This window comes from Mustela erminea, chromosome 2 (assembly GCF_009829155.1).
Source record: "Mustela erminea isolate mMusErm1 chromosome 2, mMusErm1.Pri, whole genome shotgun sequence".
Classification (NCBI taxonomy): Eukaryota; Metazoa; Chordata; class Mammalia; order Carnivora; family Mustelidae; genus Mustela; species Mustela erminea.
Window position 1 is genome coordinate 132,400,059 of NC_045615.1, and position 27,811 is coordinate 132,427,869.

Consider the following 27,811-nt stretch of genomic DNA (forward strand, 5'->3'; position numbering starts at 1 on the left):
GTGAAAGGAGCACTTCCGGGTTTGGCAATAACCTGCGCTCGGCGGCGGCGTTCGTTCGGCCCTGTTGGGTCTTGCTCAGAAGCTCCGCCTCTCCCCGGTTTTTCTAGAAATCCGGCTTTGCTCTTGGTGGTGTCGTGCAGGTATTTCCCCGCCACTTCGGCTGCTCTCGAGGCAGTGCTCTCCGGAGCGGGCGAGACTTTCCTGTTGAGGTTCGGAGTTCCCGTAGGGCGCGGCGGGCTTGTGGCACGGGATAAGGAAACCGGTTACCGGAATCGCGGCTCCGTGCTGACATCCCCTTTTTTCCCTTCCCGATTTCAGCGTCCCAGACGCGCGTGTGGGCTCTCCCATGGCGGATACGGCCCCGAACGGCCCCCAAGGGGCGGGAGCAGTGGTAAGTGAGCGAGCAGGGTCTTCTCTTTCGATTTACTGGAGTTAGGAGGGAGCAGGAGGTGTCGCCAAGACTGTTCGGAGACGTTCCACCTCAGTGCTGCCAGGGGCTGGGATTAGTGATTGAGGTGGGGGTAGCGTAGCGAGGAGGGATCTTGAGCAGAGATGTAGAGGAAGCTACAAGTTTTCTGTTTCTTAAGCCTCTGTGGGCCGGGCTGGAGCAGGTGGCTCTTAGCCCTATGCCAGGGAAGTCGGGCCTTCTTACCTCCCCCGCCCCCCCCCTCGCCAGTTTCTAATTGTCTTAGGTTCCAAGGTTGAAGATGCCAGCTGAGGTGGTGCCGCGACACAGGCCTCATTCCGCACACGCGTGCTAGCGGAGAATGTCTCTGCCCGTTTTATGGGATTATATGGAAATTACGCAGTGGGGGAAGAGCGGTCTTTTGTTTTTTGTTTTGTGGGTTTTTTTGTTTGTTTGTTTCTCTTTTCGTCATTTTGTCCTTCTTTACGAAGAGAGATAATAGGTTTCTGTTAATATTTTATTATTATTTTTTAAATATTTATTTGAGAGAGAGGCAGAGGTAGTGACAGAGAGCACTAGCGGGAGGAGAGGGGGAAGCAGGCTCCTGATCAGGGAGCCCGATGTGGGGCTCCGTCCCAGTACCCTGAGATCATAACCTGAGCCAGAGGCAGCCGCTTAACCGACTGAGCCACTCAGGCGTCCCTAAATATTTTATTGTTAACGTGCAGATCTGCTTACTAGTAAGTTGTCCCTAAAGCATTGTTGCCCTCTAATTTTAAACACTATGAATATATGTTTTCCCCCCCCTTTAAACATTTTTTCCACTTGAAACATTTTACAGCATTTCCATTTATAGACACAATTTTATTTTTCATTTTGTTGAACCCTTTGAGAATTAGTTGCATACACAATGATGGCTAATTCATAAATACTTAAGTATTGTTCAGTCCCACAGTGTGGTTATCGCTGCAATTTTTACAGTTAAATTTCACTGATACATGTTATTATCTGATTTATAATCCATATTCAGATTTCCTCCATTGCCTGTTAAAGCTGCTTCCTCCTTATCCAGGATTTAGTACAAGCAGGCATTTTGCTTTTACTGGCATTAAGTCTCTCTAGTCTAGAATAGTTTTTGCCTTCTTTGTACCATTTTTTATTTTATTTTATTTATTTATTTGACAGAGAGAGATCACAAGCAGGCAGAGAGGCAGGCAGAGAGAGAGAAGGAAGCAGGCTCCCCGCTGAGCAGAGAGCCCGATGCGGGGCTCGATCCCAGGACCCTGAGATCATGACCTGAGCTGAAGGCAGAGGCCTTAACCCACTGAGCCACCCAGGCGCCCCTGTACCATTTTTGACTCTCAAGAGTTCAGACTTGTTTTGCTTCTCAAACTGAAGTTGCTTGTTTTCTTTCCCTTTATAACTAGATTCAAGTTGAATATTTTGGTAGGAATATTCCATAAGTGATACTTGGTCATTTTCCGTGCATTATATATATTTCAGGAAACATTTTGTGTTAATTTATGTCATCATTGGAGGTAAGTTTGATTATTTGGTTCAGGTGGTATCCAGCAAACTCTCCACTGTAAAGATACCTTTCTGTGGCATGGTGCTTTGAGACTGTGTGAATAGTTTTTCACCTCAGTAGGTTTTCACCCAACGTTTCATTGATTATTATTATTATTATTTTTTTTTTTTCCCAAACTATAACGTGACTGGATTGTTGACTCTTAAAGTGTTAACCGGGGTGCCTGTGTGGCTTACTCTTTAATTGTCTGCCTTAGGCTCAGGTCATAATCCCAGGGTCCTGGGATCAAATCCTTATATTGGGCTCCCTTGCTCAGCAGGAGGCCTGCTTCTCCCTCTCCCACTCCCCCTGCTTCTGCTCCCTGTCTCACTGTGTCTCTCTCTGTCAAAAAAATAAATAAAATGTTTAAAAAATAAAGAATAAACCAATCTACTTTTTTAAACCTTTTTTACTGTGTACTAAAATGCAGGTACTTAAAGATGTACAAAATAAAATGAACAGATAAGTGATTTATTACAAAATAACCACCCAAGGGGTGCCTGGGTGGCTCGGTGGGTTAAGCCTCTGCCTTCAGCTCGGGTCATGATCCCAGGGTCCTGGGATCAAGCCCCACATCGGGCTCTCTGCTCAGCAGGGAGCCTGCTTCCCCCTTGCTCTCTCTGTGCTGCTCTGCCTACTTGTGATCTCTCTCTCTGTCAAAGAAATGAATAAAATCTTAAAAAAAAAAACAACCACCCCAAACCAAATAGATTTCATTTTATTTTATTTTTAAAAATATTTATTTTTATAAAGATTGATATATTTTAGAGAGGGAGAGAAACTTAAGCAGACTCTGTGTGAAATCAGAGCCCAGCTTCAGGCTTGAGCCTGAGATCATGACCTGAGCAGAAACTGAGAATCGGAGGCTTAACCCACTGCGCCACGCAGGCACCCCCAAAAGATTTATTTTTAAATTTTTAAAAAGATTTTATTTATTTGAGAGAGAACAAGCAGAACCAGGGGGAATGGCAAGTAGGGGAGAAGTGGGCTCTGCGAGCAAGGAGGTCGACATGGGGCTCTGTCCCAGGACCTTGGGACCATGACGTGAGCTAAAGGCAGCTGCTTAACTGACTGAGCTACCCAGGTGCCCCAAACATTTTATTTTTAAGCAATCTTTATACTCAGTGTGGACTTGAACATGCAACTGCAAGATCAGGAGTTGCATGCTCCATTGACTGAGCCAGCCAGATGCCCTTAAGCTTAAATTTCAAAGAACATGTTCTAAAATTTCAGACTGTAGTGTAAATTTCTGAATTTTCTAGAGAACCTGAGTACTGTAAGCTAGATTCATTCTTCCACTTGACTGTGGGTGATCATTTAAATTTAGAGAAGTCACAGTGTAGTAGGTTTGGATACAATAAACTAGGCATATTTCCAAAAATTACCTGCATATTGTTAAAAAGACATGCAGTGAAACATCTTTGGATTTTAAAATGTACTTGGATTTTTCCAAAAGGTTTTTCTGTCTTTTTTTATTATTAAAGATTTATTAGGCGGGGACAGAGCCTGAGTGGGGTGGGTAGGGAGAGGGACAGGCAGACTCCCCACTGAGCAGGGAGCCCTGTGTGGGACCCACCCCGGGATCATGATCTAAACTGAAAGCAGACGCTTAACCAACTGAGCCACCCAGCCACCTGGTTTTTGTATCTTTCAAAAGATAATGAAGTTAGATTGCTTAGAGTAGTGTTTTAGACTCCGTGTTAAGATTCATTGGTGAGTTTTGAAATCCCTTTAGTGAAAACACTATTTCTAAACATTAAATAGAGTACAAAGCACCAAAATCCATTACACATTGGGAAGATACTATTTTGTGAAACTTCTTTGTAGAAGTTTATATATCCATGTGTGTTTGTATTGGACTTTGATGTAAAAATTATTAACGTAGATTCTATCAGAAAACATAAAAGCCACTTTAGGATTTGAATACAAGATACATTTTGAAGAGAAAACAGATTTTAAGTGATTCTGTTAGTGTTAATAGCTCCATCCTTGGCAAACATAGCAAGGGCAAAGATAGAATGAGAAAACATGGAGAATCAAGTGGGTTATGGGAGTTTAATTTAGGGCCACTGAAATAGGGTAAGATGTATGGGGCAGCTTCCAAGGGGATGAAGAAAGTCATAAATTTGAAGAGGCAGGGACTCTTTAACATTTGACAGCTATATTTTGAACCCTGAGAATATGTTGGGCCCTTGTGTTTATGTAAGCAAATTATAATGAGTTGGGTAGTGAATGAGTGTTCCCATGGTTTTACGTTTCTCCTTTGTAAGGTTTATTTAATCCAGATTGGCTTTGTGTGATGCCTTTTTACTCAGCTCTAAAACCTGTCTATTTGAATTTGAGATTTCTAAAAATAGGCATTATGGTTCTCTTGAGAGCAGTTAGTCCTTATTTAACGTTCTTTTAAAATAGATGAAGCCAGTATCACAACTGTTGAAGGAATACAGATAATTGTAGTTAAATTTCTGTTCCAATGATTTCTTTCTTCTTAGTCTTTATGTTTTTAAATATCAGCTGGTATTTTTCTATTGAAGTATTTCTGACGCTTTTCTGAATCAGAACTATAGGGTGTTCAGAGGAGTCGCTGAGCGGATAGGTGAAACAGTTGCCTTAGGAGTTTTCACAATTTAATGATCTTAAGTAATCTCTGCAGGGTTGTTAAAACATTTTGAATAGGAATAAGACTACGTGATCTTCACCCTTGGAAAGATAATTTGCAGGCTTAGTTACCACAGTATTTTTCTTTTTTAAATTTAGCAATTCATGATGGCCAATAAATTGGACACGGCGATGTGGCTTTCTCGCTTGTTCACAGTTTACTGCTCTGCTCTGTTTGTCCTGCCTGTTCTTGGGTATGTATCACACAGATTTTCTGCCTTTGATACTCAGTTGTTTGGTGGGTTTTCCCGGACTGCCTTTTATGTGCCGGGCTTGTTAAATTGCAAGAGGTTCTGGAGCAGATCAAACACAGGTCTCATGCTTTAGGTGCTAATAACTCAGTAATAGCACCAACTGGAGGGATGTCTTAGGTCCCGTGCTTTGTGAAAGCACATATTTTTTTCATTTTTGATTTTTGCACTTAAAGAAGATGACTGCTTTATAAAATTCAGTTGGGCAGATCTATGAAGGGATGCTTCTAGGAAGTATAATAGATTCAAGTAGTTCTTTTCTATTGACAAGTAAGAGATTTAGGGGTTGTGCAATTATGATGCAATCCACAAAGGAGGAAGAGAGCTGCTAGTTGTTATGTCTCAGGATAACCTCTCCTCTGGTAATTTGCAGGTTGCATGAAGCTGCAAGCTTTTATCAACGTGCTTTACTGGCAAATGCTCTTACCAGTGCTCTGAGGCTGCACCAAAGATTACCACATTTCCAGTTAAGCAGAGCATTCCTCGCCCAGGCTTTACTAGAAGACAGCTGCCACTACCTGCTGTACTCACTCATCTTTGTCAATTCCTACCCTGTTACAAGTATCCTTTTTGTGCCTTTTTGACAAGAAGTCACCTACCAAGTGTATAGGAGATCTCTTCTGATTATTTTTGGCAATAGGAGGGGTTCAGCGATGAGGGCTTCCATGAACCTAGGTTAGTTGGTTTGTTGACACTTCATTTGAATGAAGATACATTTAGTGTAAGAGTTTCTGATTCTGACATGTGAAATCTAAATTTGAAGAGCAGATTGGGAATTTTAAATTTTGTATCTTTGTTCTTGCCTCTTGTAAGCTTCTGTATTAGCAATGGGTATTTCAAACTTCAGATTCAAAGCACAGGACTATGGAGGGCTTATTTTAGTATTTACACTTTTTTTTTTCTTTTCATTTAATTCACATCTTTGGGAAATTGTCCGTATGTCTTGCTTTAAAAAAAGAGAAATCCTCAGCTCTTTCAACTCCTAGTGAACTAGAAACAAATGGAAATTCAAGAAATAACTTATTTAAGCAGAAAACTAGATAATAAATACAATAAAAATTTAGTATTTACTTCAGATAGAGTAGAAAATAAATACACGTATAATCTTTGGAGCTAATGAGAGTGAAATAACTCATTTGAAATGGTATGTTTACACATTTCGAAAGTGTGTTGGGTGAGAATAGCTTTACTCAAAAGGCTGGGGAGGGTTGGGAAGGAGGGGAAGCTCTAGATTAAACAGTTTTAAGTAGATTTCTTTACTACAGGACTTTTGATCTGCTAATGTGCATTGTGAGGCAAAGGGTGACTGGAGTTTCTCAGTCATTTTTAATAGTCTGTCCCCAGTATGGTTCCTCTGTCCCTCCAGAAAGTATTTTGTGCTTTAAGTGCTGCTCTTAAGAGTTTTTAAATGTTTGATATATTCTGATAAATTCATAAGCTATTCATGTGTCTAGATAACTATACCTAATGGAAAACACAATAAAATCTGTCTCCAGGGCTAAATATTACCTATTTAGATAATACTTTCTATGATTGTGAAGTACCAAATTTTAAATAGATTTTTTAAAAGTCTTAAGGAAAAGAGAGTAGGTAACTGAAATATTTTGAGTACCTGTTTTGTCAGTGCATATGAACTTTGCATACTTAGTCCTTGCAACACTGAAAAAAATCATAGTGAGCATCATACATATATATATATATATATATATTTTTTTTTTTTTTTTAATATTTTATATTTTAGAGCACCGGTGGAAGTAGAGAGGGAGGGGGAGAAACAGACTTCCCGCTAAGCAGGGAGCCGGATGTGGGGCTCCTTGATCCCAGAGATCATGACCTGAGCAGAAGGCAAAGGCTTAACTGACTGAGCAGACCCAGAAGTCCTGAGCATCATATTGATAAGGACACTGAGGCTCAAGGGGTTTCAAATAACTTGCCTGACATCACACTGGCAAGTACATAGTAATGCTGACAAGGTCTTTCTGACTTAAAAGATCTACCTAATTTACAGTTAATGTATGTGTAACTTTTTTTTTTTTTTTTAAGATTTTATTTTTTTGACAGAAGGAGAGATCACAAAGAGGCAGAGAGGCAGGCAGTGAGAGAGGGAAGCAGGCTCCCCGCTGAGCAGAGAGCTGGATGCCGGGCTCAATCCCAGGACCCTGAGACCATGACCTAAGCCGAAGCGAGAAAGCTTTAACCCACTGAACCACCCAGGAATCCCTGTGTAACACTTTAATATAATTTTGAAATCTGTCTGTCTGCCTGGACAAAGCCAGTCTACACAGCAGGTGGTCACCAAGTTTTGTTGAATGAATCCTGAGTTGATGTCCAGTGGGGCTCATGACCAGTTAAGATAACCTCTCTGTCTTCTCTGCAGTTGGTTATTTACTAGCCCCTCCCTTTGGGAGTGTTGAAGAGTAAGGAGTTCGTGTTCCTTTAATTTTTACATTAGAGGTTGGGGAGTGGTGAGCAATAGGAAGAGCCTAAACTAGTAGCTGGCAAGAAATACTAATTTGATTCTTAAAGTATTTGAGTATTAGGTTAGTGAATAAAGGTGAGCCCCAAATCATAAAGTTGTGTTCTGATCTTTGGTCTTAAAAAGGTGATGCCGTCCTTGCTCTAATGATGATAGGTACTTAGAGTTTAACTTTGTAGATTTTTCACTCTTTACATTTTCTAGATAGTTTAAAAGTGACAATGAAAGCTAAGATTATGAATCTCTCTTCTAAAAAAATTTTATTTATTTATTTATTTGACAGATCACAAGTAGGCAGAGAGAGAGGGGGAAGCAGGCTCCCTGCTGAGCAGAGAGCCTGATGCGGGGCTCGATGCGGGGCTCGATGCGGGGCTCGATCCCGGGACCCTGAGATCATGACCTGAGCTGAAGGCAGAGGCTTAACCCAGTGAGCCACCCAGCTGCCCCCAAATTAGGAATCTTTGATCAACGATTTGTGAACTATAGAATGTTAGTGATAAAAAACTCATTAGAAATCTGTAGCTTTTTTTGGTAATATTTATTTGAGAGAGAGCACACAAGCAGGATTGGGGGGGTGAGAAGAGGGAGAGAGAAATCTCCAGCAGACTCCCTGCTGAGCTTGGAGGCCTGCTGAGCACAGAGACAGACCCGGGTCGGGGCTCCATCCCATGACCCAAACTCATGACTTGAGCTGAAATCAAGACTTGGATGCTTATCTCACTGAGCTACCCAGGCATTGCCCACCCCGCCCTTTTAAAAAAATTTATTTCTTTGAGAGGGAGAGAAATCTGTAGCTTTGATGAAACTTAGCCTAGGATATGAAGTTTGTGTCAGAGCCATGATTGGAACCCAGATATCTTGACTGTCCTTTCAGGGTTCTGTTTTCATTACCTGCATCACTTCTACTGAATCAAGGCTTCAAGTTAGGATATGTGTCAAGGTTTAAATTTAACTATTTAAGAAGCAACAGAATTTTACAGTAGCCTTGGAGAGGAGAGGCTTGTAGCTTTCATCAGTTTCAGAGGGATCTTGATTGATTAAAAAGTGTGAAACTATATATACATGGTCTCCACATGGTCTTCACTGAGGAGATTGGCATTTTACTTAATTCTTGTTAGTGTCAGGGAAGAATTGGTCAAGATATCAACTTGGAGAACTATATTAGGTAGGATTTTCCTAATCCTTGTGTATAATAGGTTACTGTCTTGCTTGCCAGTTGGAATTAGGCATTTTTGGATCCTAATGAGTTATGGTGGTAATGGATTTGGAACTCCTTGTGTTACAATAATCACCATTTCCCATCACACTTAAGCTTTCATTTAGTGTAGAAAAATACAATGGTTCATTTCTTAGAAACTGCATGTACTTTTTTTTTTCCCCAAATGAGGGTAATGTAAACATTTTTTTTAAAATGTAAACATTTTTTGATTTTTTTTTTTTTTTTTTTAAATAAGTAAACTCTACACCCAACATTAGGCTTGCAGTTATAACCTTGAGATCAGGTCGCATACTCTGTTGAGTGAGCCATGCAGGCACCCCAGAAACTGCAAAAACCTTTTTTTTTTTTTTTAAAGGATTTTATTTATTATTTGACAGAGAGAGATCACAAGTAGGCAGAGAGGCAGGCAGAGAGAGAGAGGAGGAAGCAGGCTCCCTGCTGAGCAGAGAGCCCGATGCGGCACTCGATCCCAGGACCCTGAGATCATGACCTGAGCCGAAGGCAGCGGCTTAACCCACTGAGCCACCCAGGCGCCCCAAAAACTTTTTTTTTATTAAGATTTTATTTATATATTTGACAGAGATCACAAGTGGGCAGGAGAGAGAGGGAAGGGCTGAGCGGAGAGCCCAGTGTGGGGCTTAGTCCCAGGACCCTGAGATCACGACCTGAGCCAAAGGCAGAGCTTTTAACCCACTGAGCCACCCAGGTGCCCCTGCAAATACTTTTAGGACATGTATTTTTGCCATTCATAATGAACTAATAGTTTGTATCATTTTAAGAAAATATTTGACAAGTTTTGTTGTTCTTATTAGCAGCCTGGCAGAAATTGGGGTAAATAGGATCTTTTGAGCAATTTTCGTTATTCAAAAAGCTGAATGAGAATTGCATATTTATCCATGACAGAAAGCCAAACAGTTGAACTCAAATCGTGCATGTAATTATTATTATTATTATTTTTTAAGATTTTATTTATTTATTTGACAGAGAGAGAGAGAGAGAGAACGCACAAGCAGGGGGAGAGGCAGAGGGAGAGGAAGAACCAGGCTCCCTGCAAAGCAGGAGAAGCCCAATATGGGACTCGATCCCAGGTCTCCAGGATCATGACCTGAGCCGAAGGCAGTGGCTTAACCAACTGAGCCACCCAGGCGCCCCTCGTGTCTGTAATTAAACTGATGAGACTCTCAATTAACTGTACTACACAAGCCCAAATATATATATATACACACACACACACGTATATGCTTTTTATTTGTACAGATTGAGAACACATGAACTGTACAAGCAAGGTAGGTACAGTATCTTGAAATAATGGGAATCTTGTAGGAAAGAAATAATGAAAGATCTTCAGTTGAGGAAAATTGGGGAAGTACTATTTACAAGCTTTTGTTTTTTTTTTTAATTTTTATTTTTTTACATAAACTCTACTTCCAGTGTGGGCTTGACCTTATCATCTTGAGATCCAGTACCACCCCAAGATGGAGTCCTGTGCTCTACTGACTATGCCAGCCGAGGCACCCCTGAGGAAGTACTTTCTAAACCATTATCCCAGACTCTTTACTGAGCAGTTTCGATGAGGAAAGCAGGACCAAACACTGCTTTATATTTGAAGGCCAAATTATTCAGGCCAGGATGGCCATTTTGGGGTTAAAAGTGGTAATATTTTGAGGTGGCCTGAATTTTGATAGAATTTAGCAAATGTTCATAATATTTTATTATCTAGTAGAAAAGAAAAAAAAAAAACTTTTCACTGTAATAAAAAACCTGAGCTTTAGAATATGAAATTGTTTACAGGTAAAAAAACAAAACTTCATTTGGTTCCAAAGTAAAACAGAAGCCATCACTGGAGTCCTTTTAGCAGATACTGGTTCAGATCGATATTGGGCATGATACATAGCCTGTTTTACAAAGTACTTGTTAAATGTTAAACATTTTCCTTAATTGTTTTCTCCAGTGAGTATTTTCCCAGTCTTGTTATTCTCTTTGCTTCATGCTGCCACATACACGAAAAAGGTCCTTGATGTAAGTAAAGCTCTGCCATTTTTTTGACTCCTGCGTTGCAGATTGTTGACATGAATTTGAGTTCTAAGACATTTTGGTATTTGTCAGGAAAGTTTCCTTCAATCCCTGCAGACTTGTTGTAAATTATTAGTCATTTGAAAGTCTTAAGTTTGAAATTTTTTCTTTAAGTTTCACAAAGTACACTTTATAGGTAAAGGATTATATTGCAGAATACTCCCAGTCCCCAGAGAATTTCTGAAATTTGAAATAGATTTTTTTTTTTTTAAAATCATTTAGATTTGGTAAGTTGTCAGAGATCTCTTGTTCTGTCGTTGCTTAATTTTAACATACCAGGTAAGTAGAGTATTCTGAATTTCTTTTACTTTAGTGTTCAGAACTGCTTTCCGAAAATATTTTCTTATTCCTAGGTTCGAACAGGAAGCGTCATTAAGTGTGCCAGGTGGATTGACTGCATATGCACTGACAGCTGAATTAAAATATCCAAATGTTTGACTTGTGTTGGCCTGTTTCTTTATTCATACAGTTCTTTGGTCACAGTAATAATGGGATACTGTAATTTATTTAGCTAAGGACTCAGAAATATCTTAACTGTATTACTAGGTAGTTTGTTATGGTAAGGTTGAAATAACCACTATTTTTTTGTGAAATAATCTAGTCTTTTTAAAAAAAAAAAAGGCATGGAAATTACTTACTAAAGTTGTCTTACTTTTCAAATACACAAAATCTAGCAAAGCAGGAAAATATACACTAACTTTTACATTATTTTGTAAACTTTTATATTACCATTTCCAAAATGTCTTTTAGTTGTATTACCTGTTGGATATGCTGTTTGTTTAAAGAAAGAAGATATTTGAGTAATCAAAAATGCTTCATTATTTCTGATACTGTTTTCTTATATTTTAGGCGAAGGGTTCAAATAGTTTACCTCTGCTGAGATCTATCTTGGATAAATTAAGTGCTAATCAACAGAATATTCTGAAATTTATTGCTTGTAATGAAATATTCTTGATGCCTGCTACAGTTTTTATGCTTTTTAGGTAAGAATAAAAATACATTTGTTTTGGGAGGCAGATGACTAAGTTAATGTAATAAAGGTATTATTTCATCTTGCTCATTTCATCTTGCTTAAATCTTGTTAGATACTGATATGCAGAGCTAGATTGATATTTGCAGCCATTTTTTATTGTATCGTAGAGAACCTGAGATGTTATGGTAAACCTCGGAACTTGCTTATTTATCATTGCTTGTGATTTACCGTTTACCGTTTTGAAAATTTATTTTAGAATTGCTGCATTTGAAAGAATCTTAGGAAGCCTCATTTAATGTATCTGCCATTATTTAGATGGTTTTTCTTTCAGAAAAATTACGGTCTGATACTGATAGCTGCCTATTATCACCTCCGTGTTTTGTTTGTATCTTTTTTTTTTTTTTTTTTTTTTAAGATTTTATTTGCGAGAGAAAGACATAGTGAGAGAGAGAGCACTAGAGGGGAGGGGAGCTCGAGCTGGGAGGAGAGGGAGAAGCTGGCTCCTTGCTCAGCAGGGAGCATGACCTGAGACTCAATCCGACCGGAGCTGAAGGTAGATGCTTAACCAGCTGAGCCACCGAGGCGTCCCTTGATTGTTCTTAATTATAGAAGTAAGGCATGAATAAATTTCTGTCCTGTTAGAAATTAAAACAGGCTAGTATTGACCCTCCCCAATAAGATTCTTGCATTTAAGTTTTAAAAGCTCATTTCTGGGGAGATGGGTGGGAGAATGGGTAAAAAAGATGATGGGGATTAAGGAGTGCGCTTATGATAAGCACTGGGTGATTAAAATGAAAACTTGAAAAAAAGAAGAAAATGGAGGAGCATAAGCTTTGGTTACCAAGTCAAAAGTTCTTCTCTGTCTCTGTTAATGTGTTTATCTTCTTTGTTGTGGAAAGAAGAAAATGACTAGCTTCAAAGCTAAATTGGAGAAAAATTCAGATCAGCAGGGAAAAAAAACTACATTTCTGCCTGGATTATTGCTTTTTTAGTTTTTCCAGTAAGAGGACATTACAGATAAAAGCTAAAATACCATTTGACTCTTGAGTTGTTGCAGTTCTGTCCTCTTCTCTTACGTCTTTGTGCATGTTGTACTTTAAAAATGTTTATACAGATACATAGAAAATACATACTATGGGGGCGCCTGAGTGGCTCAGTGGGTTAAAGCCTCTGCCTTCGGCTAAGGTCATGATCCTGGAGGGTCCTGGAATCGAGCCCCGCATTGGGCTCTCTGCTTAGCGGGGAGCCTGCTCCCACCTCTCTCTGCCTGCCTCTCTTCCTACAAAAAAAAGAAAATACATATGGGTGCAGGATTTTGGGTTTTTTGTTTTTTTGTTTTGTTTTTAGTTTTTTATTTTGCGTCAGAAGGTGCCATAATCCATCTGTTCTCTGCATCTTGCTTTTTTCCACTCCTCCAGTATGTTTTCGTGCCCTATTCATGTTGATAGATATAATTCTTGTTTGTTCCATTTAATGGCCATGTAGTGTTTGGTCATATGCTGCATTTTATTACTTGTTCCATGTTGATGGAGAAACATGTGTTTCCAAAGTTTTGTTTTTCTAAATATTGATGGATGAACATCTTTTTATCTTCTTAAAATTCTTTTTTGATTTATCTTAAATAGTCTCTACTCCCAATGTGGATCTCAAACCCCAAGATCAAGAGTTGTATGCTGCTTCGACTGAGCCCTCTTTTTACCTTTCTGCTTATACTTTTGTGCATGTGTTTTCTCTAACCTAGAACTGATTTTGCTGAGGCTAAGCTAAGTGCATTTTATACTTAATAGACCATGCCAGACTTTAAGATGTCTGTATTTGCCATTTTCCATGATCTCATTAACGCAAAAAACTTATTTTTTATGAAATATTTCATTTCGGTGTGCATTGCCTTAATGAGTGAGATTTTTGCATGTCTGACTCTTTAGCAGTCTGTAAGCCAGTAACAGTTTTATAGATTTCCTCATAAATGCATTCGTTCCATTCTTTTAAGTAATGTTTTTCTCTGGAAACTCCAGGATCACCACCTGTTGCTCAGGCTGTAGGATCATAAGTTAGGTAATATAATCTAAATAAAGTCTGAAATGGTAGAGTGGAAAGACTTATTGGGCGTTAGAGACCTGGATTCTAGTTGATGTGATCATTAACTTAGCCTTTTGAGCATTGATTTTTTTTTTTTTTTTTTTCACATTTAAAAAACTTAAACCTTGGGGCGCCTGGGTGGCTCAGTGGGTTAAGCCTCTGCTTTCGGCTCAGGTCATGATCCCAGGGTCCTGGGATCGAGCCCCACATCGGGCTCTCTGCTCAGCAGGGAGCCTGCTTCCCCCTCTCTCTCTGCCTGCTGCTCTGCCTACTTGTGATCTGTCAAATAAATAAATAAAATCTTTAAAAAAAAAAAAAACTTAAACCTTAAACTGATTTTAATTTTCAAGATTATTGTAAAAGAGATGAGAATTTACCAGAGATATTTAAAGAGAGAAATCACCTTGTTATTTTAAAAGACTAACATAAGATTATAAGCTTTCCCTCATAGGAAAAGCTCTTGATGATTTAATATCATTTGCATATAACACAAACTATAAAATTAACTTGAAGTCATTATTCCTTAGATGGTCCCTCCATGATAGAAAGACAATCTAGGGGCGCCTGGGTGGCTCAGTGGTTAAGCCGCTGCCTTCGGCTCAGGTCATGATCTCAGGGTCCTGGGATTGAGTCCCACATCGGGCTCTCTGCTCAGCAGGGAGCCTGCTTCCCTCTCTCTCTCTCTGCCTGCCTCTCGGTCTGCTTGTGATCTCTCTCTGTCAAATAAATAAATAAAATCTTTAAAAAAAAAAAAAGAAAGACAATCTAATATTAGAAGCTTTCATTACGTTATAGTTTTCTGAGCAATGCTTCAAGCTTTGTATTTAAAAATGGAGGTAAATTCTGTGAGTTTATCTTATGTATACATGGACATGAGTGTAAAAAAAGATAAGAGGATGAGATCTTGTAGCTTTATTCGTTAGTAGAGAGCTTGTTACATAATAGTAATGCTAAGGTGAACTGGTTGAAGCTAAAAAAAGCACGAGGGAAATTTATGTGTTGTGCTGGGGATAATCCTCAAGATAAAGAAAATTTAGAAATTTGTTAAAGGGCGCCTGGGTGGCTCAGTTGGTTGAGTGGCTGCCTTCGGCTCAGGTCACGATCCCAGGTTCTGCAACGGGCTCCCTGCTCAGTGGAGTCTGCTTTTCCCTCTCCCTCTGCCTGCTGCTCTGCCTGCCGCTCTGCCTTCTTGTGCTTTCTCTCTCTCTCTCAAATAAATAAATAAAATCTTTAAAAAAAATTTTTTTTTATTAAGAACTCTGTAGGGTGTTCCCTTATATTTTGGGATGTGTTTGTATATTTAAGGGCATATGAATGTTTTTTTCTGCTTCAGTTTCTTCATCTTTGAAATGGGAGTGATAATGCCATTTCCTCTTGGAATTGTTAAATGGATTCAGTGCATTGTATAGTGAGCACTGTATCAGTGTCAGTCATTATATGCCCTTGTGCGTGTGAATTTCTGGAAGGATTAATATTAGAGACTGAGCTGTAATTCTGAGGAAGGAGCTAACTTGGATGATGGAAAATTTTTCATTGAATATTCCTTTCTGTATTTTCTTTTTTTTTTTAATTTTTAAATTAAAATTTTTTAATTTTTAAATTAAAAAAATCATTTATTTATTTGACACAGAGAGAGAGATTACAATTAGGCAGAGAGTCAGGCAGAGAGAGAAGGGGAAACAGGCTCCCCGCCGAGCAGAGATCCTGATACAGGGCTCGATCCCAAGACCCTGAGACCATGACCTGAGCCAAAGGCAGAGGCTTAACCCACTGAGTCACCCAGGCATTCCTGTATTTTCTTTAGTATGTGTATTTTTCAATTTGAAGAGTTAAAGATTTGTCACAGGAGTTTTTGGGGAAAGTGGATGTGACATTTAGTTTAGTGATTAGTTTGTAACCACAAATTTTTATTATGAAAGTAATATCTCAGTTCAGAAGAAAAGGTAAAAATTAAGTTTAAAAACCACGTTAGCATCTTTAATGTATTTCTTCAAAAAGTTTTAATATAGAATTATAATATGTATAGTTTTATGCTCTGCATTCTTCAAGGTTGCTGTGTGGTTTTCATAATCAAGACTTTACATAGTTGCATATTAACTCTATCAAATAAAGGTAATATATATAGCCTTGCTATTAACTATCCAAATAGTGATGCATTTAATTTGTAATTATTGCTGGTGAATGTCTTAATCCAGATGGTCTTTCTAGGAAGAAATTCTTGACTTAGAATTTCATAAATATATATATGGCTCTTAGGTATTAAAATTATGTTTAACCAAGCAAAATAGTAGAATAAGCTATGTGAATTTACTAGGGAACCTGTGTGATTTTTTTAGCTTTTGTTTATATAAAATGAACTGGGGCACCTGGGTAGCTCAGTGGGTTAAAGCCTCTGCCTTCAGCTCGGGTCATGATCCCAGGGTCCTGAGATCAGGTTCCGCATCAGACTCCCTGCTCTGTGGGGAGCCTGCTTTCTGTCAAATAAATAAATAAAATCTTTAAAAAAAAATAAGTAAAATGAACCACTTTTCATTTGCTATGTTGTAAAGTTTCAAAATTTGATAATCAGTTATTAGTGGTAATTATGGAAGCATTATACATTTTCTTCTTTTGAAAGATTTTATTTATTTGAGAGAGAGATGGGGGAGGGAGAAGGAGAGGGAGAGGGACAAGCAGACTCCCTGCTGAGTGGGGAGTGCAACGAGTTGGGACCAGTCCCAGGACCCTGAGATCATGACCCGAGCTGAAGTCAGAGGCTTAACCTTCTGAGCCACCCGGGCACCTGTATACATTTTCTGGTTCATTTAATAGCATTTAAAGTTTTTAAAAGTAATATATACATAAATACATGTTTATAAAAATTTAAGCAATGACATTTTACTTGTTAGCAATCACATATATTCTTTTATTTCTTTTTCTTTTTCTTTCTTTCTTTCTTTTTTTTTTTTTAAAGTAAGCTCTCTGTTCAACATGGGGCTTGAACTTAAAAACTCCAAGATGAAGGGTTGCATACTCTACCAACTGAGCTAACCAGGTGCCACTCTTTTACTTCTTTTAAGAATAACTTTGATTTAGGGGTGCCTGGCTGGCTTATGTGTCCAGCTCTTGATTTCTGCTCAGTTTATGATCTGAGAGCTGTGAAGTCAAAGCCCCATGTTGGGGTCTGCACTCAGTAGGGAGTCTGCTGCTCTCTCTCGTCTCTCTCTGCCCCTTCCCTTGCTCGCACTCTTGTTCTCTCTCTAAAGTAAATAAATAAATCTTAAAGAAAAAAGAGTAACTTTGATTAAGACTTGATAGGTATTACCATGACCATTTTTTATTTTATTTTATTTTACTTAGGGTGTACACACATGTGCACCAAGCGAGCCGAGAGGGGCGGAGAGAGAGGGAGATAGAGAATCTTAAACAGGTTCTATGTCCAGCACTGAGCTGGATACAGGGCTCAGTCTCAATGATCCTGAGATCATGACCTGAGCCGAATTCAAGAATTGGACGCTTAATGAACTGAGCATCCCAGTCGCCCCTACCATGACCATTAATGAATGAAGACACACACAGGCACTGGTTAAATTGCTTTAAGTTTTGAGAGTATACATAAGAATTGATAATGTGTATTTCTTGCCCTTGATTTGTTTATTTCAGTGGCCAAGGAAGTTTGCTCCAGCCTTTTATATACTATAGATTTCTTACTCTTCGATATTCCTCTAGAAGAAATCCATATTGTCGGTAAGCTGGTGATTAGTTTAAATGTCTTGTTTGTTGAGAGTATTGTGAGATACAATATTTATAATTTGTAAGAGTTGTCTAGCTTCTTTTATGTTAGAATTTAGAAGCAAGTGATATTTTTGTAAATTTAAATTCCGGGCCTTAGTAGGATTGGTGAGGAGGTGGTTGTATTTCTTTTTACAAACTGAGACCAGATTTACCTTGATCTGCACTAAAATAGTACACCAGTAAAGCAGTATTTAAGTTTAAGGAATTTAAAGATGTCTAAGACATTAGTTCCAAACTCAAGGCACTCTCCTGATTGAAGAAACAAAACTGTATGTCAAATAATAAGGATGCAGTGTTCACAAACGCACGTATGATGCATTGTTATGTTTTGCTTTATCGTATCAATACTGTAGTCCACAGGAAGGAGAGATCAGGAAATAAAAAGATTCCATGAAAGTTTCACAAATCAGAGGTTTTAATTTGCTCAAGAAAGATTAAAGCCTTTGAATAAGACAGAATAGGTGAAAGCATTTTAGGAAAATAGTAGGAACACAAGTTCAGAGCCAAGAGGTAACAAGCTGTATTTATGACACACAGAATAGACCTGTTTGACTCTACCAGGGATTCTGAATGGTAAGTGGTTACACTTAAGACTAAAAGTGTATATTGGAGCCATATCATAAAATTTCTTGAATTTCAGGATAAAAAGTTTGGAACTTATCTTTTAGATGTATGAGAATGATGGTTTGGACATGGTTTGGACATGATCATATTCTTCTGGTAGTCTTGTGCAGAATAGTTTGGAGTGGAAAAATGAGGAAGCAGTAATATTTTAATAAGTTACAATAATGTTCAGGAATGGAGGCTTCAGTGATAGCTAAGTTATGCATGTGGATCTCAGAAGTTAGAGTAAAACTGAAAAGAATAGCTGTTTTTAATAGCTTCCTGGATATGTTACTGAGAATACTAATGTTAACACAGTTTTTGTTTGCAAATTTAAAATAAATTCATTGTATAGTAGAATTCAGTCAGAAATCCAGTGAGTGTTTTAGCATGATCTTTATTTTCATGAGCAAAGTAAAAAGAACTGAAATCGAATGCTGGTCCATGTTTTTTAGATTAGGCAGGTTTTATAGTTTTCGTTTTATAGATTTAGGCAAGTTTTTAACTTAAGGCAAGTTACTTAAATTTTAATTTTTTCATTGGTAGAGGAGAAAAATCTCCTGGGGATGAAATGAAGTAATAACGTGCTTAGATTCTGTTGTGTTTCTAATACATAGTTTATTTTCCTTTTTCTGTGATTCTAATTATCCTGGAGGAGCTTTTATGTTCTGTTAGACAATGTCTTTCTTACAGTACTTCCTAAAATAGAGCTAGCTTCAGACACAGGTTCTTAAAGAGTCCCTAGTCAGAAATAAACTTTCGGTTTTACTTGATTCCATGAGTTTTTGCCCTTGTTTTGTATCTGGTTCATGTATTCATTTCAGACAATATCTTCTGGTCTTCTGCCCTAGTAATCAATTTTTCATCAGCAGCTTTGTTTTTCTCTGCTTCTTTATACCCTTTTTATCTCTAATCCCATTTTTCCCACTTGCCCTTAAGTCAGATTAGCACGCAGAAAAATTTAGAAGTGTCCAATGGGATAAAAAAGGAAATAGCAGGATCCAGGTAATACAAGTATGTGCTAATAAGCATTTTCAAGGATCTCCCATAAACACACAAAACACATGAAAACAGTGGAAAGGAAATGGGAAATATTTGAGCTTATAAATATTGATAAACAGCCTATAAAACTACATTTTCTGTGCTACACTTTTTTGTTAGGGATTTTGCCAGCTTCTACCATTTTTACTTACAGTATCCATTCCCATGTTAAAGGTATCAGTCCTTTTTAGATGTCAAGGGTAGATTGTTCAGAACTGCGCTGTCCAGTATGGCAATGGGCAGCCACATTTGATTTTTTTTTTTTTTTTTTTTTTTTAAGTAGGCTCCATACCCATTGTGGAGCCCAACTTGGGGCTTGAACTCACGACTGAGATCAAGACCTGAGCTGAGATCAAGAGTCAGATGCTTAACTGATTGAGCCACCCATGTGCCCCACATTTGACCATTGAAATAAAAACTAAAATTCATAAACTTTAGGGGCATCTGGGCGGCTAAGATGGTTGAGAATCTGCCTTTGGCTTTGGTCGTGATCCCAGGTCATGGGATCGAGCCCTGTGTCAGTCTCCTGCTTGGTGGGGAGTCTGCTTCTCCCTCTTCCTCTGCTTCTCCCCCTACTAGTGCTCTCTCTGTGTCAAATGAATAAATAAAATCTTAAAAAAAAAAAATAGAATTTGTAAACTTTAAAACCCAGTTCCTGAGTCACATTAACCAGTTTCACGCACTCAGAAGCAATATCTGGCTGATGGTCACCCTACTTGACAGCATATGGAGACACTTTGATCATCACTGACCGTTTATTGTCCACTGCTCCAGCACTGTGACTTGGTTTAGATCATGCCAAGGACAGCCTTGAATGAAAGAACTGGCCCTGTGATTTTAGGCAAGCCATTGGCCTCTTGAGGCCTCATCTGTAACCTGTGGGGTTTGCTTAGAGTATTTTTACGGTGCCATCTAGTTTTATTCATTAGTCATTTATTCAGAAGACAGTGATTGTGTGTTGGTGAAGTCTGAGTTCTGGCACGTGGGTGCCTGAAAAAGTGCATGTTGCTGGAGTTACTGACATATATAGGGGAGTTACGAAGATCAGTGCTTCAAAGGGAAGACGGACAAGATCATGAAAGGGTTTGGAATTTATTTCAAGATAGGAAGAGCATTTGGAGTTCATAAGATGGAGGGGTTGAGAATAAGATGAGATCTGATTTAGAAGTATTCCAGAAAATGCATTACATCCTCAGCAAGAGGAAGAATGGACCACTTTGGAGACCGCGAGAGTAGTTCAGAGCCTGAACTAATTCTGTGTAAAATAAAAGAGATAAATTTGAAAGATTTAGCAGGTTGGAGCTTAGGATTTGGGGAAGACTAAGATAAGGAAGCCCAACACAGGATACAGAAGGGTAGAACAGGAATTGTCTGTGTGCAGGATGAGTCAGCAGATAAAGTGAAAACTCAAAAGTGAATAATGAAAATTACTTCTGGTGGTATATCAAAATCTCTTGTAAATTACAGTTCAACCAACATACATGATTTTGTGTCTGTTAGAGCCTATACAATGTATGTGTGGTGTGTACAGTATAATAAAGAGTCCTTTGGAGGCAGCAAGCACAGTAAAAGTTCACAATGTGTTTCGGGCACAAATTTGCAACACAACTGGAATATAGGGGTCGTGGCAGAGAGTGGGAGAGGAGATGAAGCAGAAAATTCAATTAAGACCAGATTCTGGAGGGCATTAGATGTTAAAGAGTTGGACTTAAAGTCTGAAGGTAGACAAGAACTGGTTTGATCAGTGGGATGATCCAACTGGGAAGTGGCCTTTCTTGAGTAACTTCTGTGCTGTCTCACTCAAATTACTCTACAGCTGACTCCCATGAAGTCCGTATGCCTGTTTTGTAGATGAGGAAAGCTCTAAGAGACATTATGTGTTTTGTTTTGTTTTTTAATATTTTATTTATTTATATGACAGGCAGAGATCACAAGTAGTCAGGCAGGCAGAGAGAGAGGAAGAAGCAGGTTCCCTGCTGAGCAGAGAGCCCGATGCGGGGCTCGATCCCAGGACCCTGAGATCACGACCTGAGCCGAAGGCAGAGGATTTAACCACTGAGCCACCCAGGCGCCCCTAAGAGACATTATGTTTAAGGCAATAGTGTTTTTTTTGTTGATGTTGTTGTTTGTTTAAGATTGATTGATTTATTTGCGATGGTGTGAGAGAGCATGAGAAGGGAGAGGGTCAGATGGAGAAGCAGACTCCAGCCTCCCTAAGGCAATAATTTAAGGAAAATAGTAGGTGGGAGTGCCCATAGTATATAGTTTTCACCCTGTTACTCTCTTTTTTAGAACTAGTTGAATAAACCCAAGTTAAATGTGAAAATGATGTGCCTCTACTGGAAAGATAAAATCATCCTTTATCTCAGCCCTTGGAGATAACCATTTATTAGATGCTTTTGTTAAATGAACTCCCCCCCCACCTCCCCTCAAAAAACCACATAAATGTTGATTTTGAGAATTTTATTTTGTGTGTTTCCTACAGTGCATTGTAGTTATTCCTTTTACTTCAGATTCTTTACTGACTGTGGGAAATCCTTCCTCGGCATTTGTTTTGTATTCTTTTTCCTTTTGTGTCTGAACAAAAACTGTTTTATCTTGCAGGACCTTGTTTAATGAACTGAGGATTGTTGTTGAACACGTAATAATGAAACCTGCTTGCCCACTGTTTGTGAGAAGACTTTGTCTCCAGAGTATTGCTTTTATAAGCAGACTGGCACCAACAGTTGCGTAGTTTAACATCCAGCTAAGTTATATGTAGTAGAAATAAGCATTTTTAGCAGTTGGTACTTCTGCTAAGGGTTGTTAATTCCAGGTGTAAAACTGACCTCAATCCAATTTACATAAACGCATCTCAATGGAAAGTTCATCATTTTCCTGGCATGTTAAATCAAGCCTTTTAAAAAGTTCCCAAGAAAATTTTATTGTGCTGTGTTATTAATGGTTAAGGAAGTTTCTTTCCTGTGATCAGTGTATCAGAAATTTTTTTAAATGCTGCTGTGCCTTTATCATGAAGTACGTTTATTTCTCTTGTAAAAGTAGCTTTAAAATTTCTTTCAACCTAATTGGTACCCTAAATTTATATCTGGCATGATTCCATTATAGTAATATTAACATACATGAATTCATCATATTTTGAGACAGTATTCTTTTGCCATTCAGTAATTTTGGTTGATGATTTTAAATGAAACATTTACCACTATATTTAATTTGAGATTGTTATTAAATTCATGTTCTGCTGCTTTGTTAGGATTTATTTTGGATATATCATTTTAAGAGGAATTCTGCATGCATCTTGTATCTTATGCTATGATCTTCCAAATTTTTATTTCCGTAACTACTGAATGTGGCTTTGAATATTTTTTAAAAGGCTGAACTGTAAGCGTGTTAGCCAACTGGGTCACTATCTGGGGTCACTGCTGTTCCACGTCAGAAAGCCTTAGTGGTTATATGGCTTTCCTTTTAGATACCCATCAAGTAACCTTTCTCAAATTGGAAACCCTTTTACAAATGTGGACACATAGATGACTAGCATTATTGGAGTTTATAGAATTAGATTCTTGACTGCCAATTTTCTTGGTTTCTTAGGCTTGAATTTTCATAGACAGTTGCAGCAGTTCAGATGTCTTTTGAAAGGAATGTAACTGAAGATTGAGCATATGCCTGTGCTTGGGTCTGTTCTGAAATAATAATGAAGATTATCCTGTAGATTACATACTTGCCCATCAAATATGACTTAAAAGGTTAAATGGAAAGATTGATAGGTAAGATAATTGGTGGGGAATGGGGCTGGAAGATGAATTGTGGGGGATTAGTGTGTATTTTAATTTCTTAATGCATAGGTAGATTTGGGAGTCTTGGGTGTATTATGCAGCTGTGATTTGAGTTGTATAATATGTTAAATCCTGTTTGTTGAGCTGCCCTCAACTTCTTTATAAAATTCATTCTGATCTTTTATTACCGTTGCATGGTTGGGAATGTTTAAAACACTGCAGAAGTTTTAGTACACAGTGATGTAATGGTTTTTGTAACCAGTTTTCTTCTGTCTGCATGTAATTGGATTTCTCATACATTTATTAGTAAGTTGTCAGTAACATCAGTTTTCTTTTTGTTCAACTTTCCCATCTTTGGAAATGTGATGTCTACTTGATAGCTCAACTGTAGCCAACTCTTTTTGTATTTTTTTAATATTTATCTACTAAGTTAGAAAAGCAGCCTCATGCAATACAGTTGATTGGGGTGGGTGGGTGGGTGTGTGGCTAGCCTCATTATCACTATATATGTAATATGATGGTTTTAAGAACTAATTTTCTAGAGCAATAAAGTGACTATAATGTTAAGTAAACATATTCCTGATTTCTAATGATGTCTTTAAAAATTAAGTCTTGAATTATATCAGGAAATCTTGGCAGCTGAAGTCATATTTATTTTTAAGTTACGTGTTTTTTTGTTTTCTACAATTTTTAAAAATCGAGATAATTTTAGATTTATAGAACAGTTGCAAAAATAGAGTTCTTGTATACCTTTTACTCAGCTTCCCCTTATATTAACACTTTACATAACTATATAGCATTTATCAGAACTAAGAAATTAGCCTTGGAACAATACTATTAATTAAAGTATAGAACTTACTCAGATTTCACCATTTTTTCCGTTAATTTTCTTCTTGTGAGCTGTTTTTACTGATTGTCTTTTAATGACCTATGAGTGTGCCTCTGTTCTGAGTTTTTCCTCTTTAGTTTGGGAATTATTGTTGGTCAAAAAGATTTCCCTAGGGGGAATAATTTCATGTTGGTTTTGATGAAAAGAATCTTAATATTAAAACTTAAAAATGTAGAATACCCTGTGCTTTAAAAGTTGAGGCTTTTTATCACATAACAGGATTATATTTCTCATATGCTCCTGTTGGACTATTCTTTAATGGAAGGTTTGATTTTTAAATAAAAAACTCCTCAATTCATGAAAAAGTAAATTTTACAATTTGAGTGTTACTGGATGTTTAGTTTGCATGAGCTTGTACCTAGGAATCCCATGATATGTGTATGTACAACCAGCTGATTGTACATCTGGAATTAGTTTAATATGTACATCTATCAAATTAAAATTAAGGAAATACAGTAGCAGTATATGGAATGAATGAAGTAGAAGAAATTATAGCGTAGCTGAACTTCATTTTACTTCCAAGTTTAAAAATGTCAGCATCCAACAAGTGCTGTAATGCTATTCTAGGACTTTTAGATATTAAACCCTCTGGGACAGGTGGAAGCCTAAAATAAAACCTACTTTTATTATAACAAGAATTCTGTATTCCTTTTGTATACCTGATGCCTTGTGAATATAAACTCTATTTAATATCAGTCCCAAACTGAAATTTCTTAAATAGTAATTTTGCTCCTGGAAGTAAGCAAGTAATTTAGATATTTAGGAATTTCCCTTACAGAAAAATCAAGGCATGCTGATATTAAACCAGAAGTTTTTATGAAAGACTTAGGAGGTCTCTTTAATAACTATGAATTATAAAGCTGTTACAATACCTTTTCTTTCTAAAAATCAAGATCAAAAATTCTGATTAGGTTTGTAAGTTTAGGACATGAATATCATTCGATGTGGAAAGGAAGATGAGTGTATATGTAGTAAGATAAGTGGAACTGAGATTGTGTGTGTGTTTTTTTTTTAAAGTTTGAGATCAGAGTGAATGAAATTAATTTTGAGGGATTGTGGTTAAAGACTCTTATCTAATCCTAAGGAGTTTATTTTGATTCATATAGTTATTCTGAAACTCTAACCCCACTCATGCCTGCCCAGATCCCCCTAAGATCTGCTAGCCTCAAAGCTACCACCCAAACTTAGATCAGTTTTGATTCTGACTCTAAGGAAACAAACCTCAAGGGAGAAAGTAATCCCAGTCAGTTACGGATGTGATCAGTAGATGGCACTCTTTCCTCAGGTCATAGGCCCAGTTGGAAGGTTAAATGCCACCAAAAGTGCGGAGTCAGCCATAAAACTAAGGATCTGATTTCACCCTTTTTAATATGTAATTACTCAAAATTCAATAAATATTTAGTGAACATTTATGGTGAGTACATAGTAATGAATTGAAACTACATTACTATGTATTGAATTATATTGAAATCATAGTAAAATATTGAAATGTTGAAAACCTGGAAGAGTACCCTATTAATGTTTACCCTATTAATGTTTAATTATTAATGTTCTAGTCAAATGGTAATACAGGCCACAGTTTAGGGCAGCATTATTCAGATCATGGACTCTGTGTTGTTGTTTTTTTCTTTATAAAATATCTAAATCACCTAAAAATACATGAATTACAAAATTGTTCTTTGTCCTTAATTTTCAGGTGTATAGAAAAATGGTACTTAAAATTTTTTCATGGTCCTTTTGTAGGTACACAAGATAAAACCAGTTCAACCTCTTAAAATTTAGACTTCTCATGGTAATAATGTAAAAGCATATTGAGATTTTTGGTTATTGTATCAAGAATAATATCTAGACTTGTAAATTCAGTTTGAGTTGCAGTGACAGCTAGTTTCTCTTTCACACCTCATTGGAATTTCTTTACGATCAGGAGAATTCTGCAGAGGCTATATGATCATGTAGTTCAATAGATAGTGTGCCAAAGATGTGTGTTTATAAATCCAGGAGTCTTTTCCAGGGTTTGTTTTAATGAGCAGCCCTCTTCTAATGTGCAGAATGGAAAAGTATTACTGGATCTGGTATTAAGGGTAAGAAAGGAACTGCTAAAAGTTTGGAAGGATTCCTGGTAGTAATTATTCTAGGACATTTGTACCTTCTAAGGTGGTGTTCAGGTGGGTTCTTAGAAGGAACCTGGTTTTCTCTGTGTGTGGTGTGAACTCTCTAGAACACTCTTGTGCAGGGCAAATAGGAAAACTGCTTTGAGTTTGAGTTGATGTGACAGGAGATAAAGTTCAGTATTTTTTAAAATCTAAAGCAGATTCTGTTTCTTAGGAAAGTGATAAGGAAAAAATTGGTAGATACCTTTGCTGGAATCTAAAAATTAACTCCTACTAAAGGAGAAGGAAAGTCTCCAGAGTCATTTCACATTGTCCTTCATAGCGTTCTTAAAACTAACTTTTTGATATGCTCAATCCTCTTAAACTAATTTTTTTTCTTGGTTCATGACAGTTGAATTCCAGATTTTCTTTTGTAACTTTAAAGCAGAACAATTGCTTTTTGACATGAATTTTTGCTTATATCATAAATATATATTTGTAAGTTGAGACCAAATGGGCAAAGTCTTGGGCAGGAAACATTTGTGACGTGTCTATATTGGAACAAATGTAAAAGGGTCACAAAGATTGGAAAGAGCCATAAAAAACTGCTTGATTTATAAATGCATTAGTTCTGGTGCTCCATATAATGGGATATATTGAACTAAAAAATTTGTATATATAGTATGTCAGCATTTCTTAGTAACTTCTCTTGAATCCATTTTTAATATCTAATATTGTACAGGTTGGGGAGTTACACTCTTCAGGCCAATACTATCCAGACTGTATAAATTTATAAAATAAATTGAAAAATTCATCATTCTCCTATATTCAAGACCAACACACATAAATGCTAATGCAGGGCTCAGAGGGGAAATATATTTCTCCTGAATATTTGAGAAAATGTTAAGTCCTTTCAAGAAAATCTAATAAACATAATAATCATAGCCTGCTGACACTAAGGAAAAAGGACCTCATTCGCTCTTTCTTTTATGCAGCGATTTACTGGTCCCTACTGATTTCCAAATTGGATCACTGTAGTAAATTATCTATGCTGGTACCTGTGAAAGTAAGCCCTGGGATCCATATTTGTTTTGTGTTCTGCTTAAATCAGCAAGAATGATAAATTTGATGGTGTGAAATTGAAAGTGTCAAGGGCTTTCTTTGGTGATTGAACAAAATGATGTCTCCACTTTAATTTATTGTGACCCTTTTTCACTCTGTGTGCTTTGTATATCTAATATTTATTTCAATACAAATTAAATTCTTGTTCCTTCATCTGTATTGTTATATATCTAAGATTTTATTGATGTAAAAATCGAATTGTGTAATAAAAATCTCTCTGGATTTAAGCAGATTTGAAAATGTTATGTTGCAAAAAAACATTTACAGTTAGAATTCAGCTTTCCATTGTGCTTCCATTGCCTTATTGTTAGAATAAGGTGAATATGAACACTTCTGTTGTCCTCAGCCCATCACAGATAATAGAAATGGTGTAAATTTGTGGTCTAAGGTGAAACTGAAAAAAAAAAAAAAGTTATAGTGGATCTCTGAGCTGTTTGAGTGCTTTACTTCTGTACCATTTTTTTTTAGTGAGATTTATTGCCTAGTGGATAAGTTATTTATAACCCTCAAACTATTTACAATATACAATATGCAGTTGATTTATTTATATAATAACTAAATCAACACAGAATAACAGAGGAATGTATTTTCCTTAGGTGTTCAGAATTGGCAGATAGTTTCTGTGGCAATTTTAACAACTTGTACTAAGCAAAATGCTGTATAAGTAAGTAGTTTATGGTTTTTGTTTTGTTTTGTTTTGTTTTTTGGTTGAATTCTTTGAATTTGGACCTCTGCAACCGTTATGACCAAGAGTTCCATAAGTAACAGGTCATTTCATTTAAATCACCAAATACCCTCAAGACAAAGAATTGAAACT

General features: G+C 37.3%; 1 protein-coding gene across 2 annotated transcripts; it reads left to right on the top strand.

Moving 5' to 3' along the window:
* TMEM33 (transmembrane protein 33) lies at positions 1-27,785 on the top strand. Of its 2 annotated transcripts, XM_032334188.1 has the most exons (9): positions 1-209; positions 319-391; positions 4,731-4,825; positions 5,256-5,443; positions 10,529-10,596; positions 11,500-11,633; positions 17,345-17,428; positions 21,725-21,845; positions 22,709-27,785. In XM_032334188.1, the coding sequence occupies exons 2-9, from the start codon at positions 347-349 to the stop codon at positions 22,712-22,714; spliced, it is 741 nt and encodes a 246-aa protein (XP_032190079.1). In that variant the 5' UTR covers positions 1-209; positions 319-346; the 3' UTR covers positions 22,715-27,785. The 2 variants fall into 2 exon arrangements, with proteins under 2 accessions (XP_032190079.1, XP_032190078.1); XM_032334187.1 differs by having other exon boundaries at positions 21,725-27,785.
* The last annotated feature ends 26 nt before the right edge of the window (positions 27,786-27,811 follow it).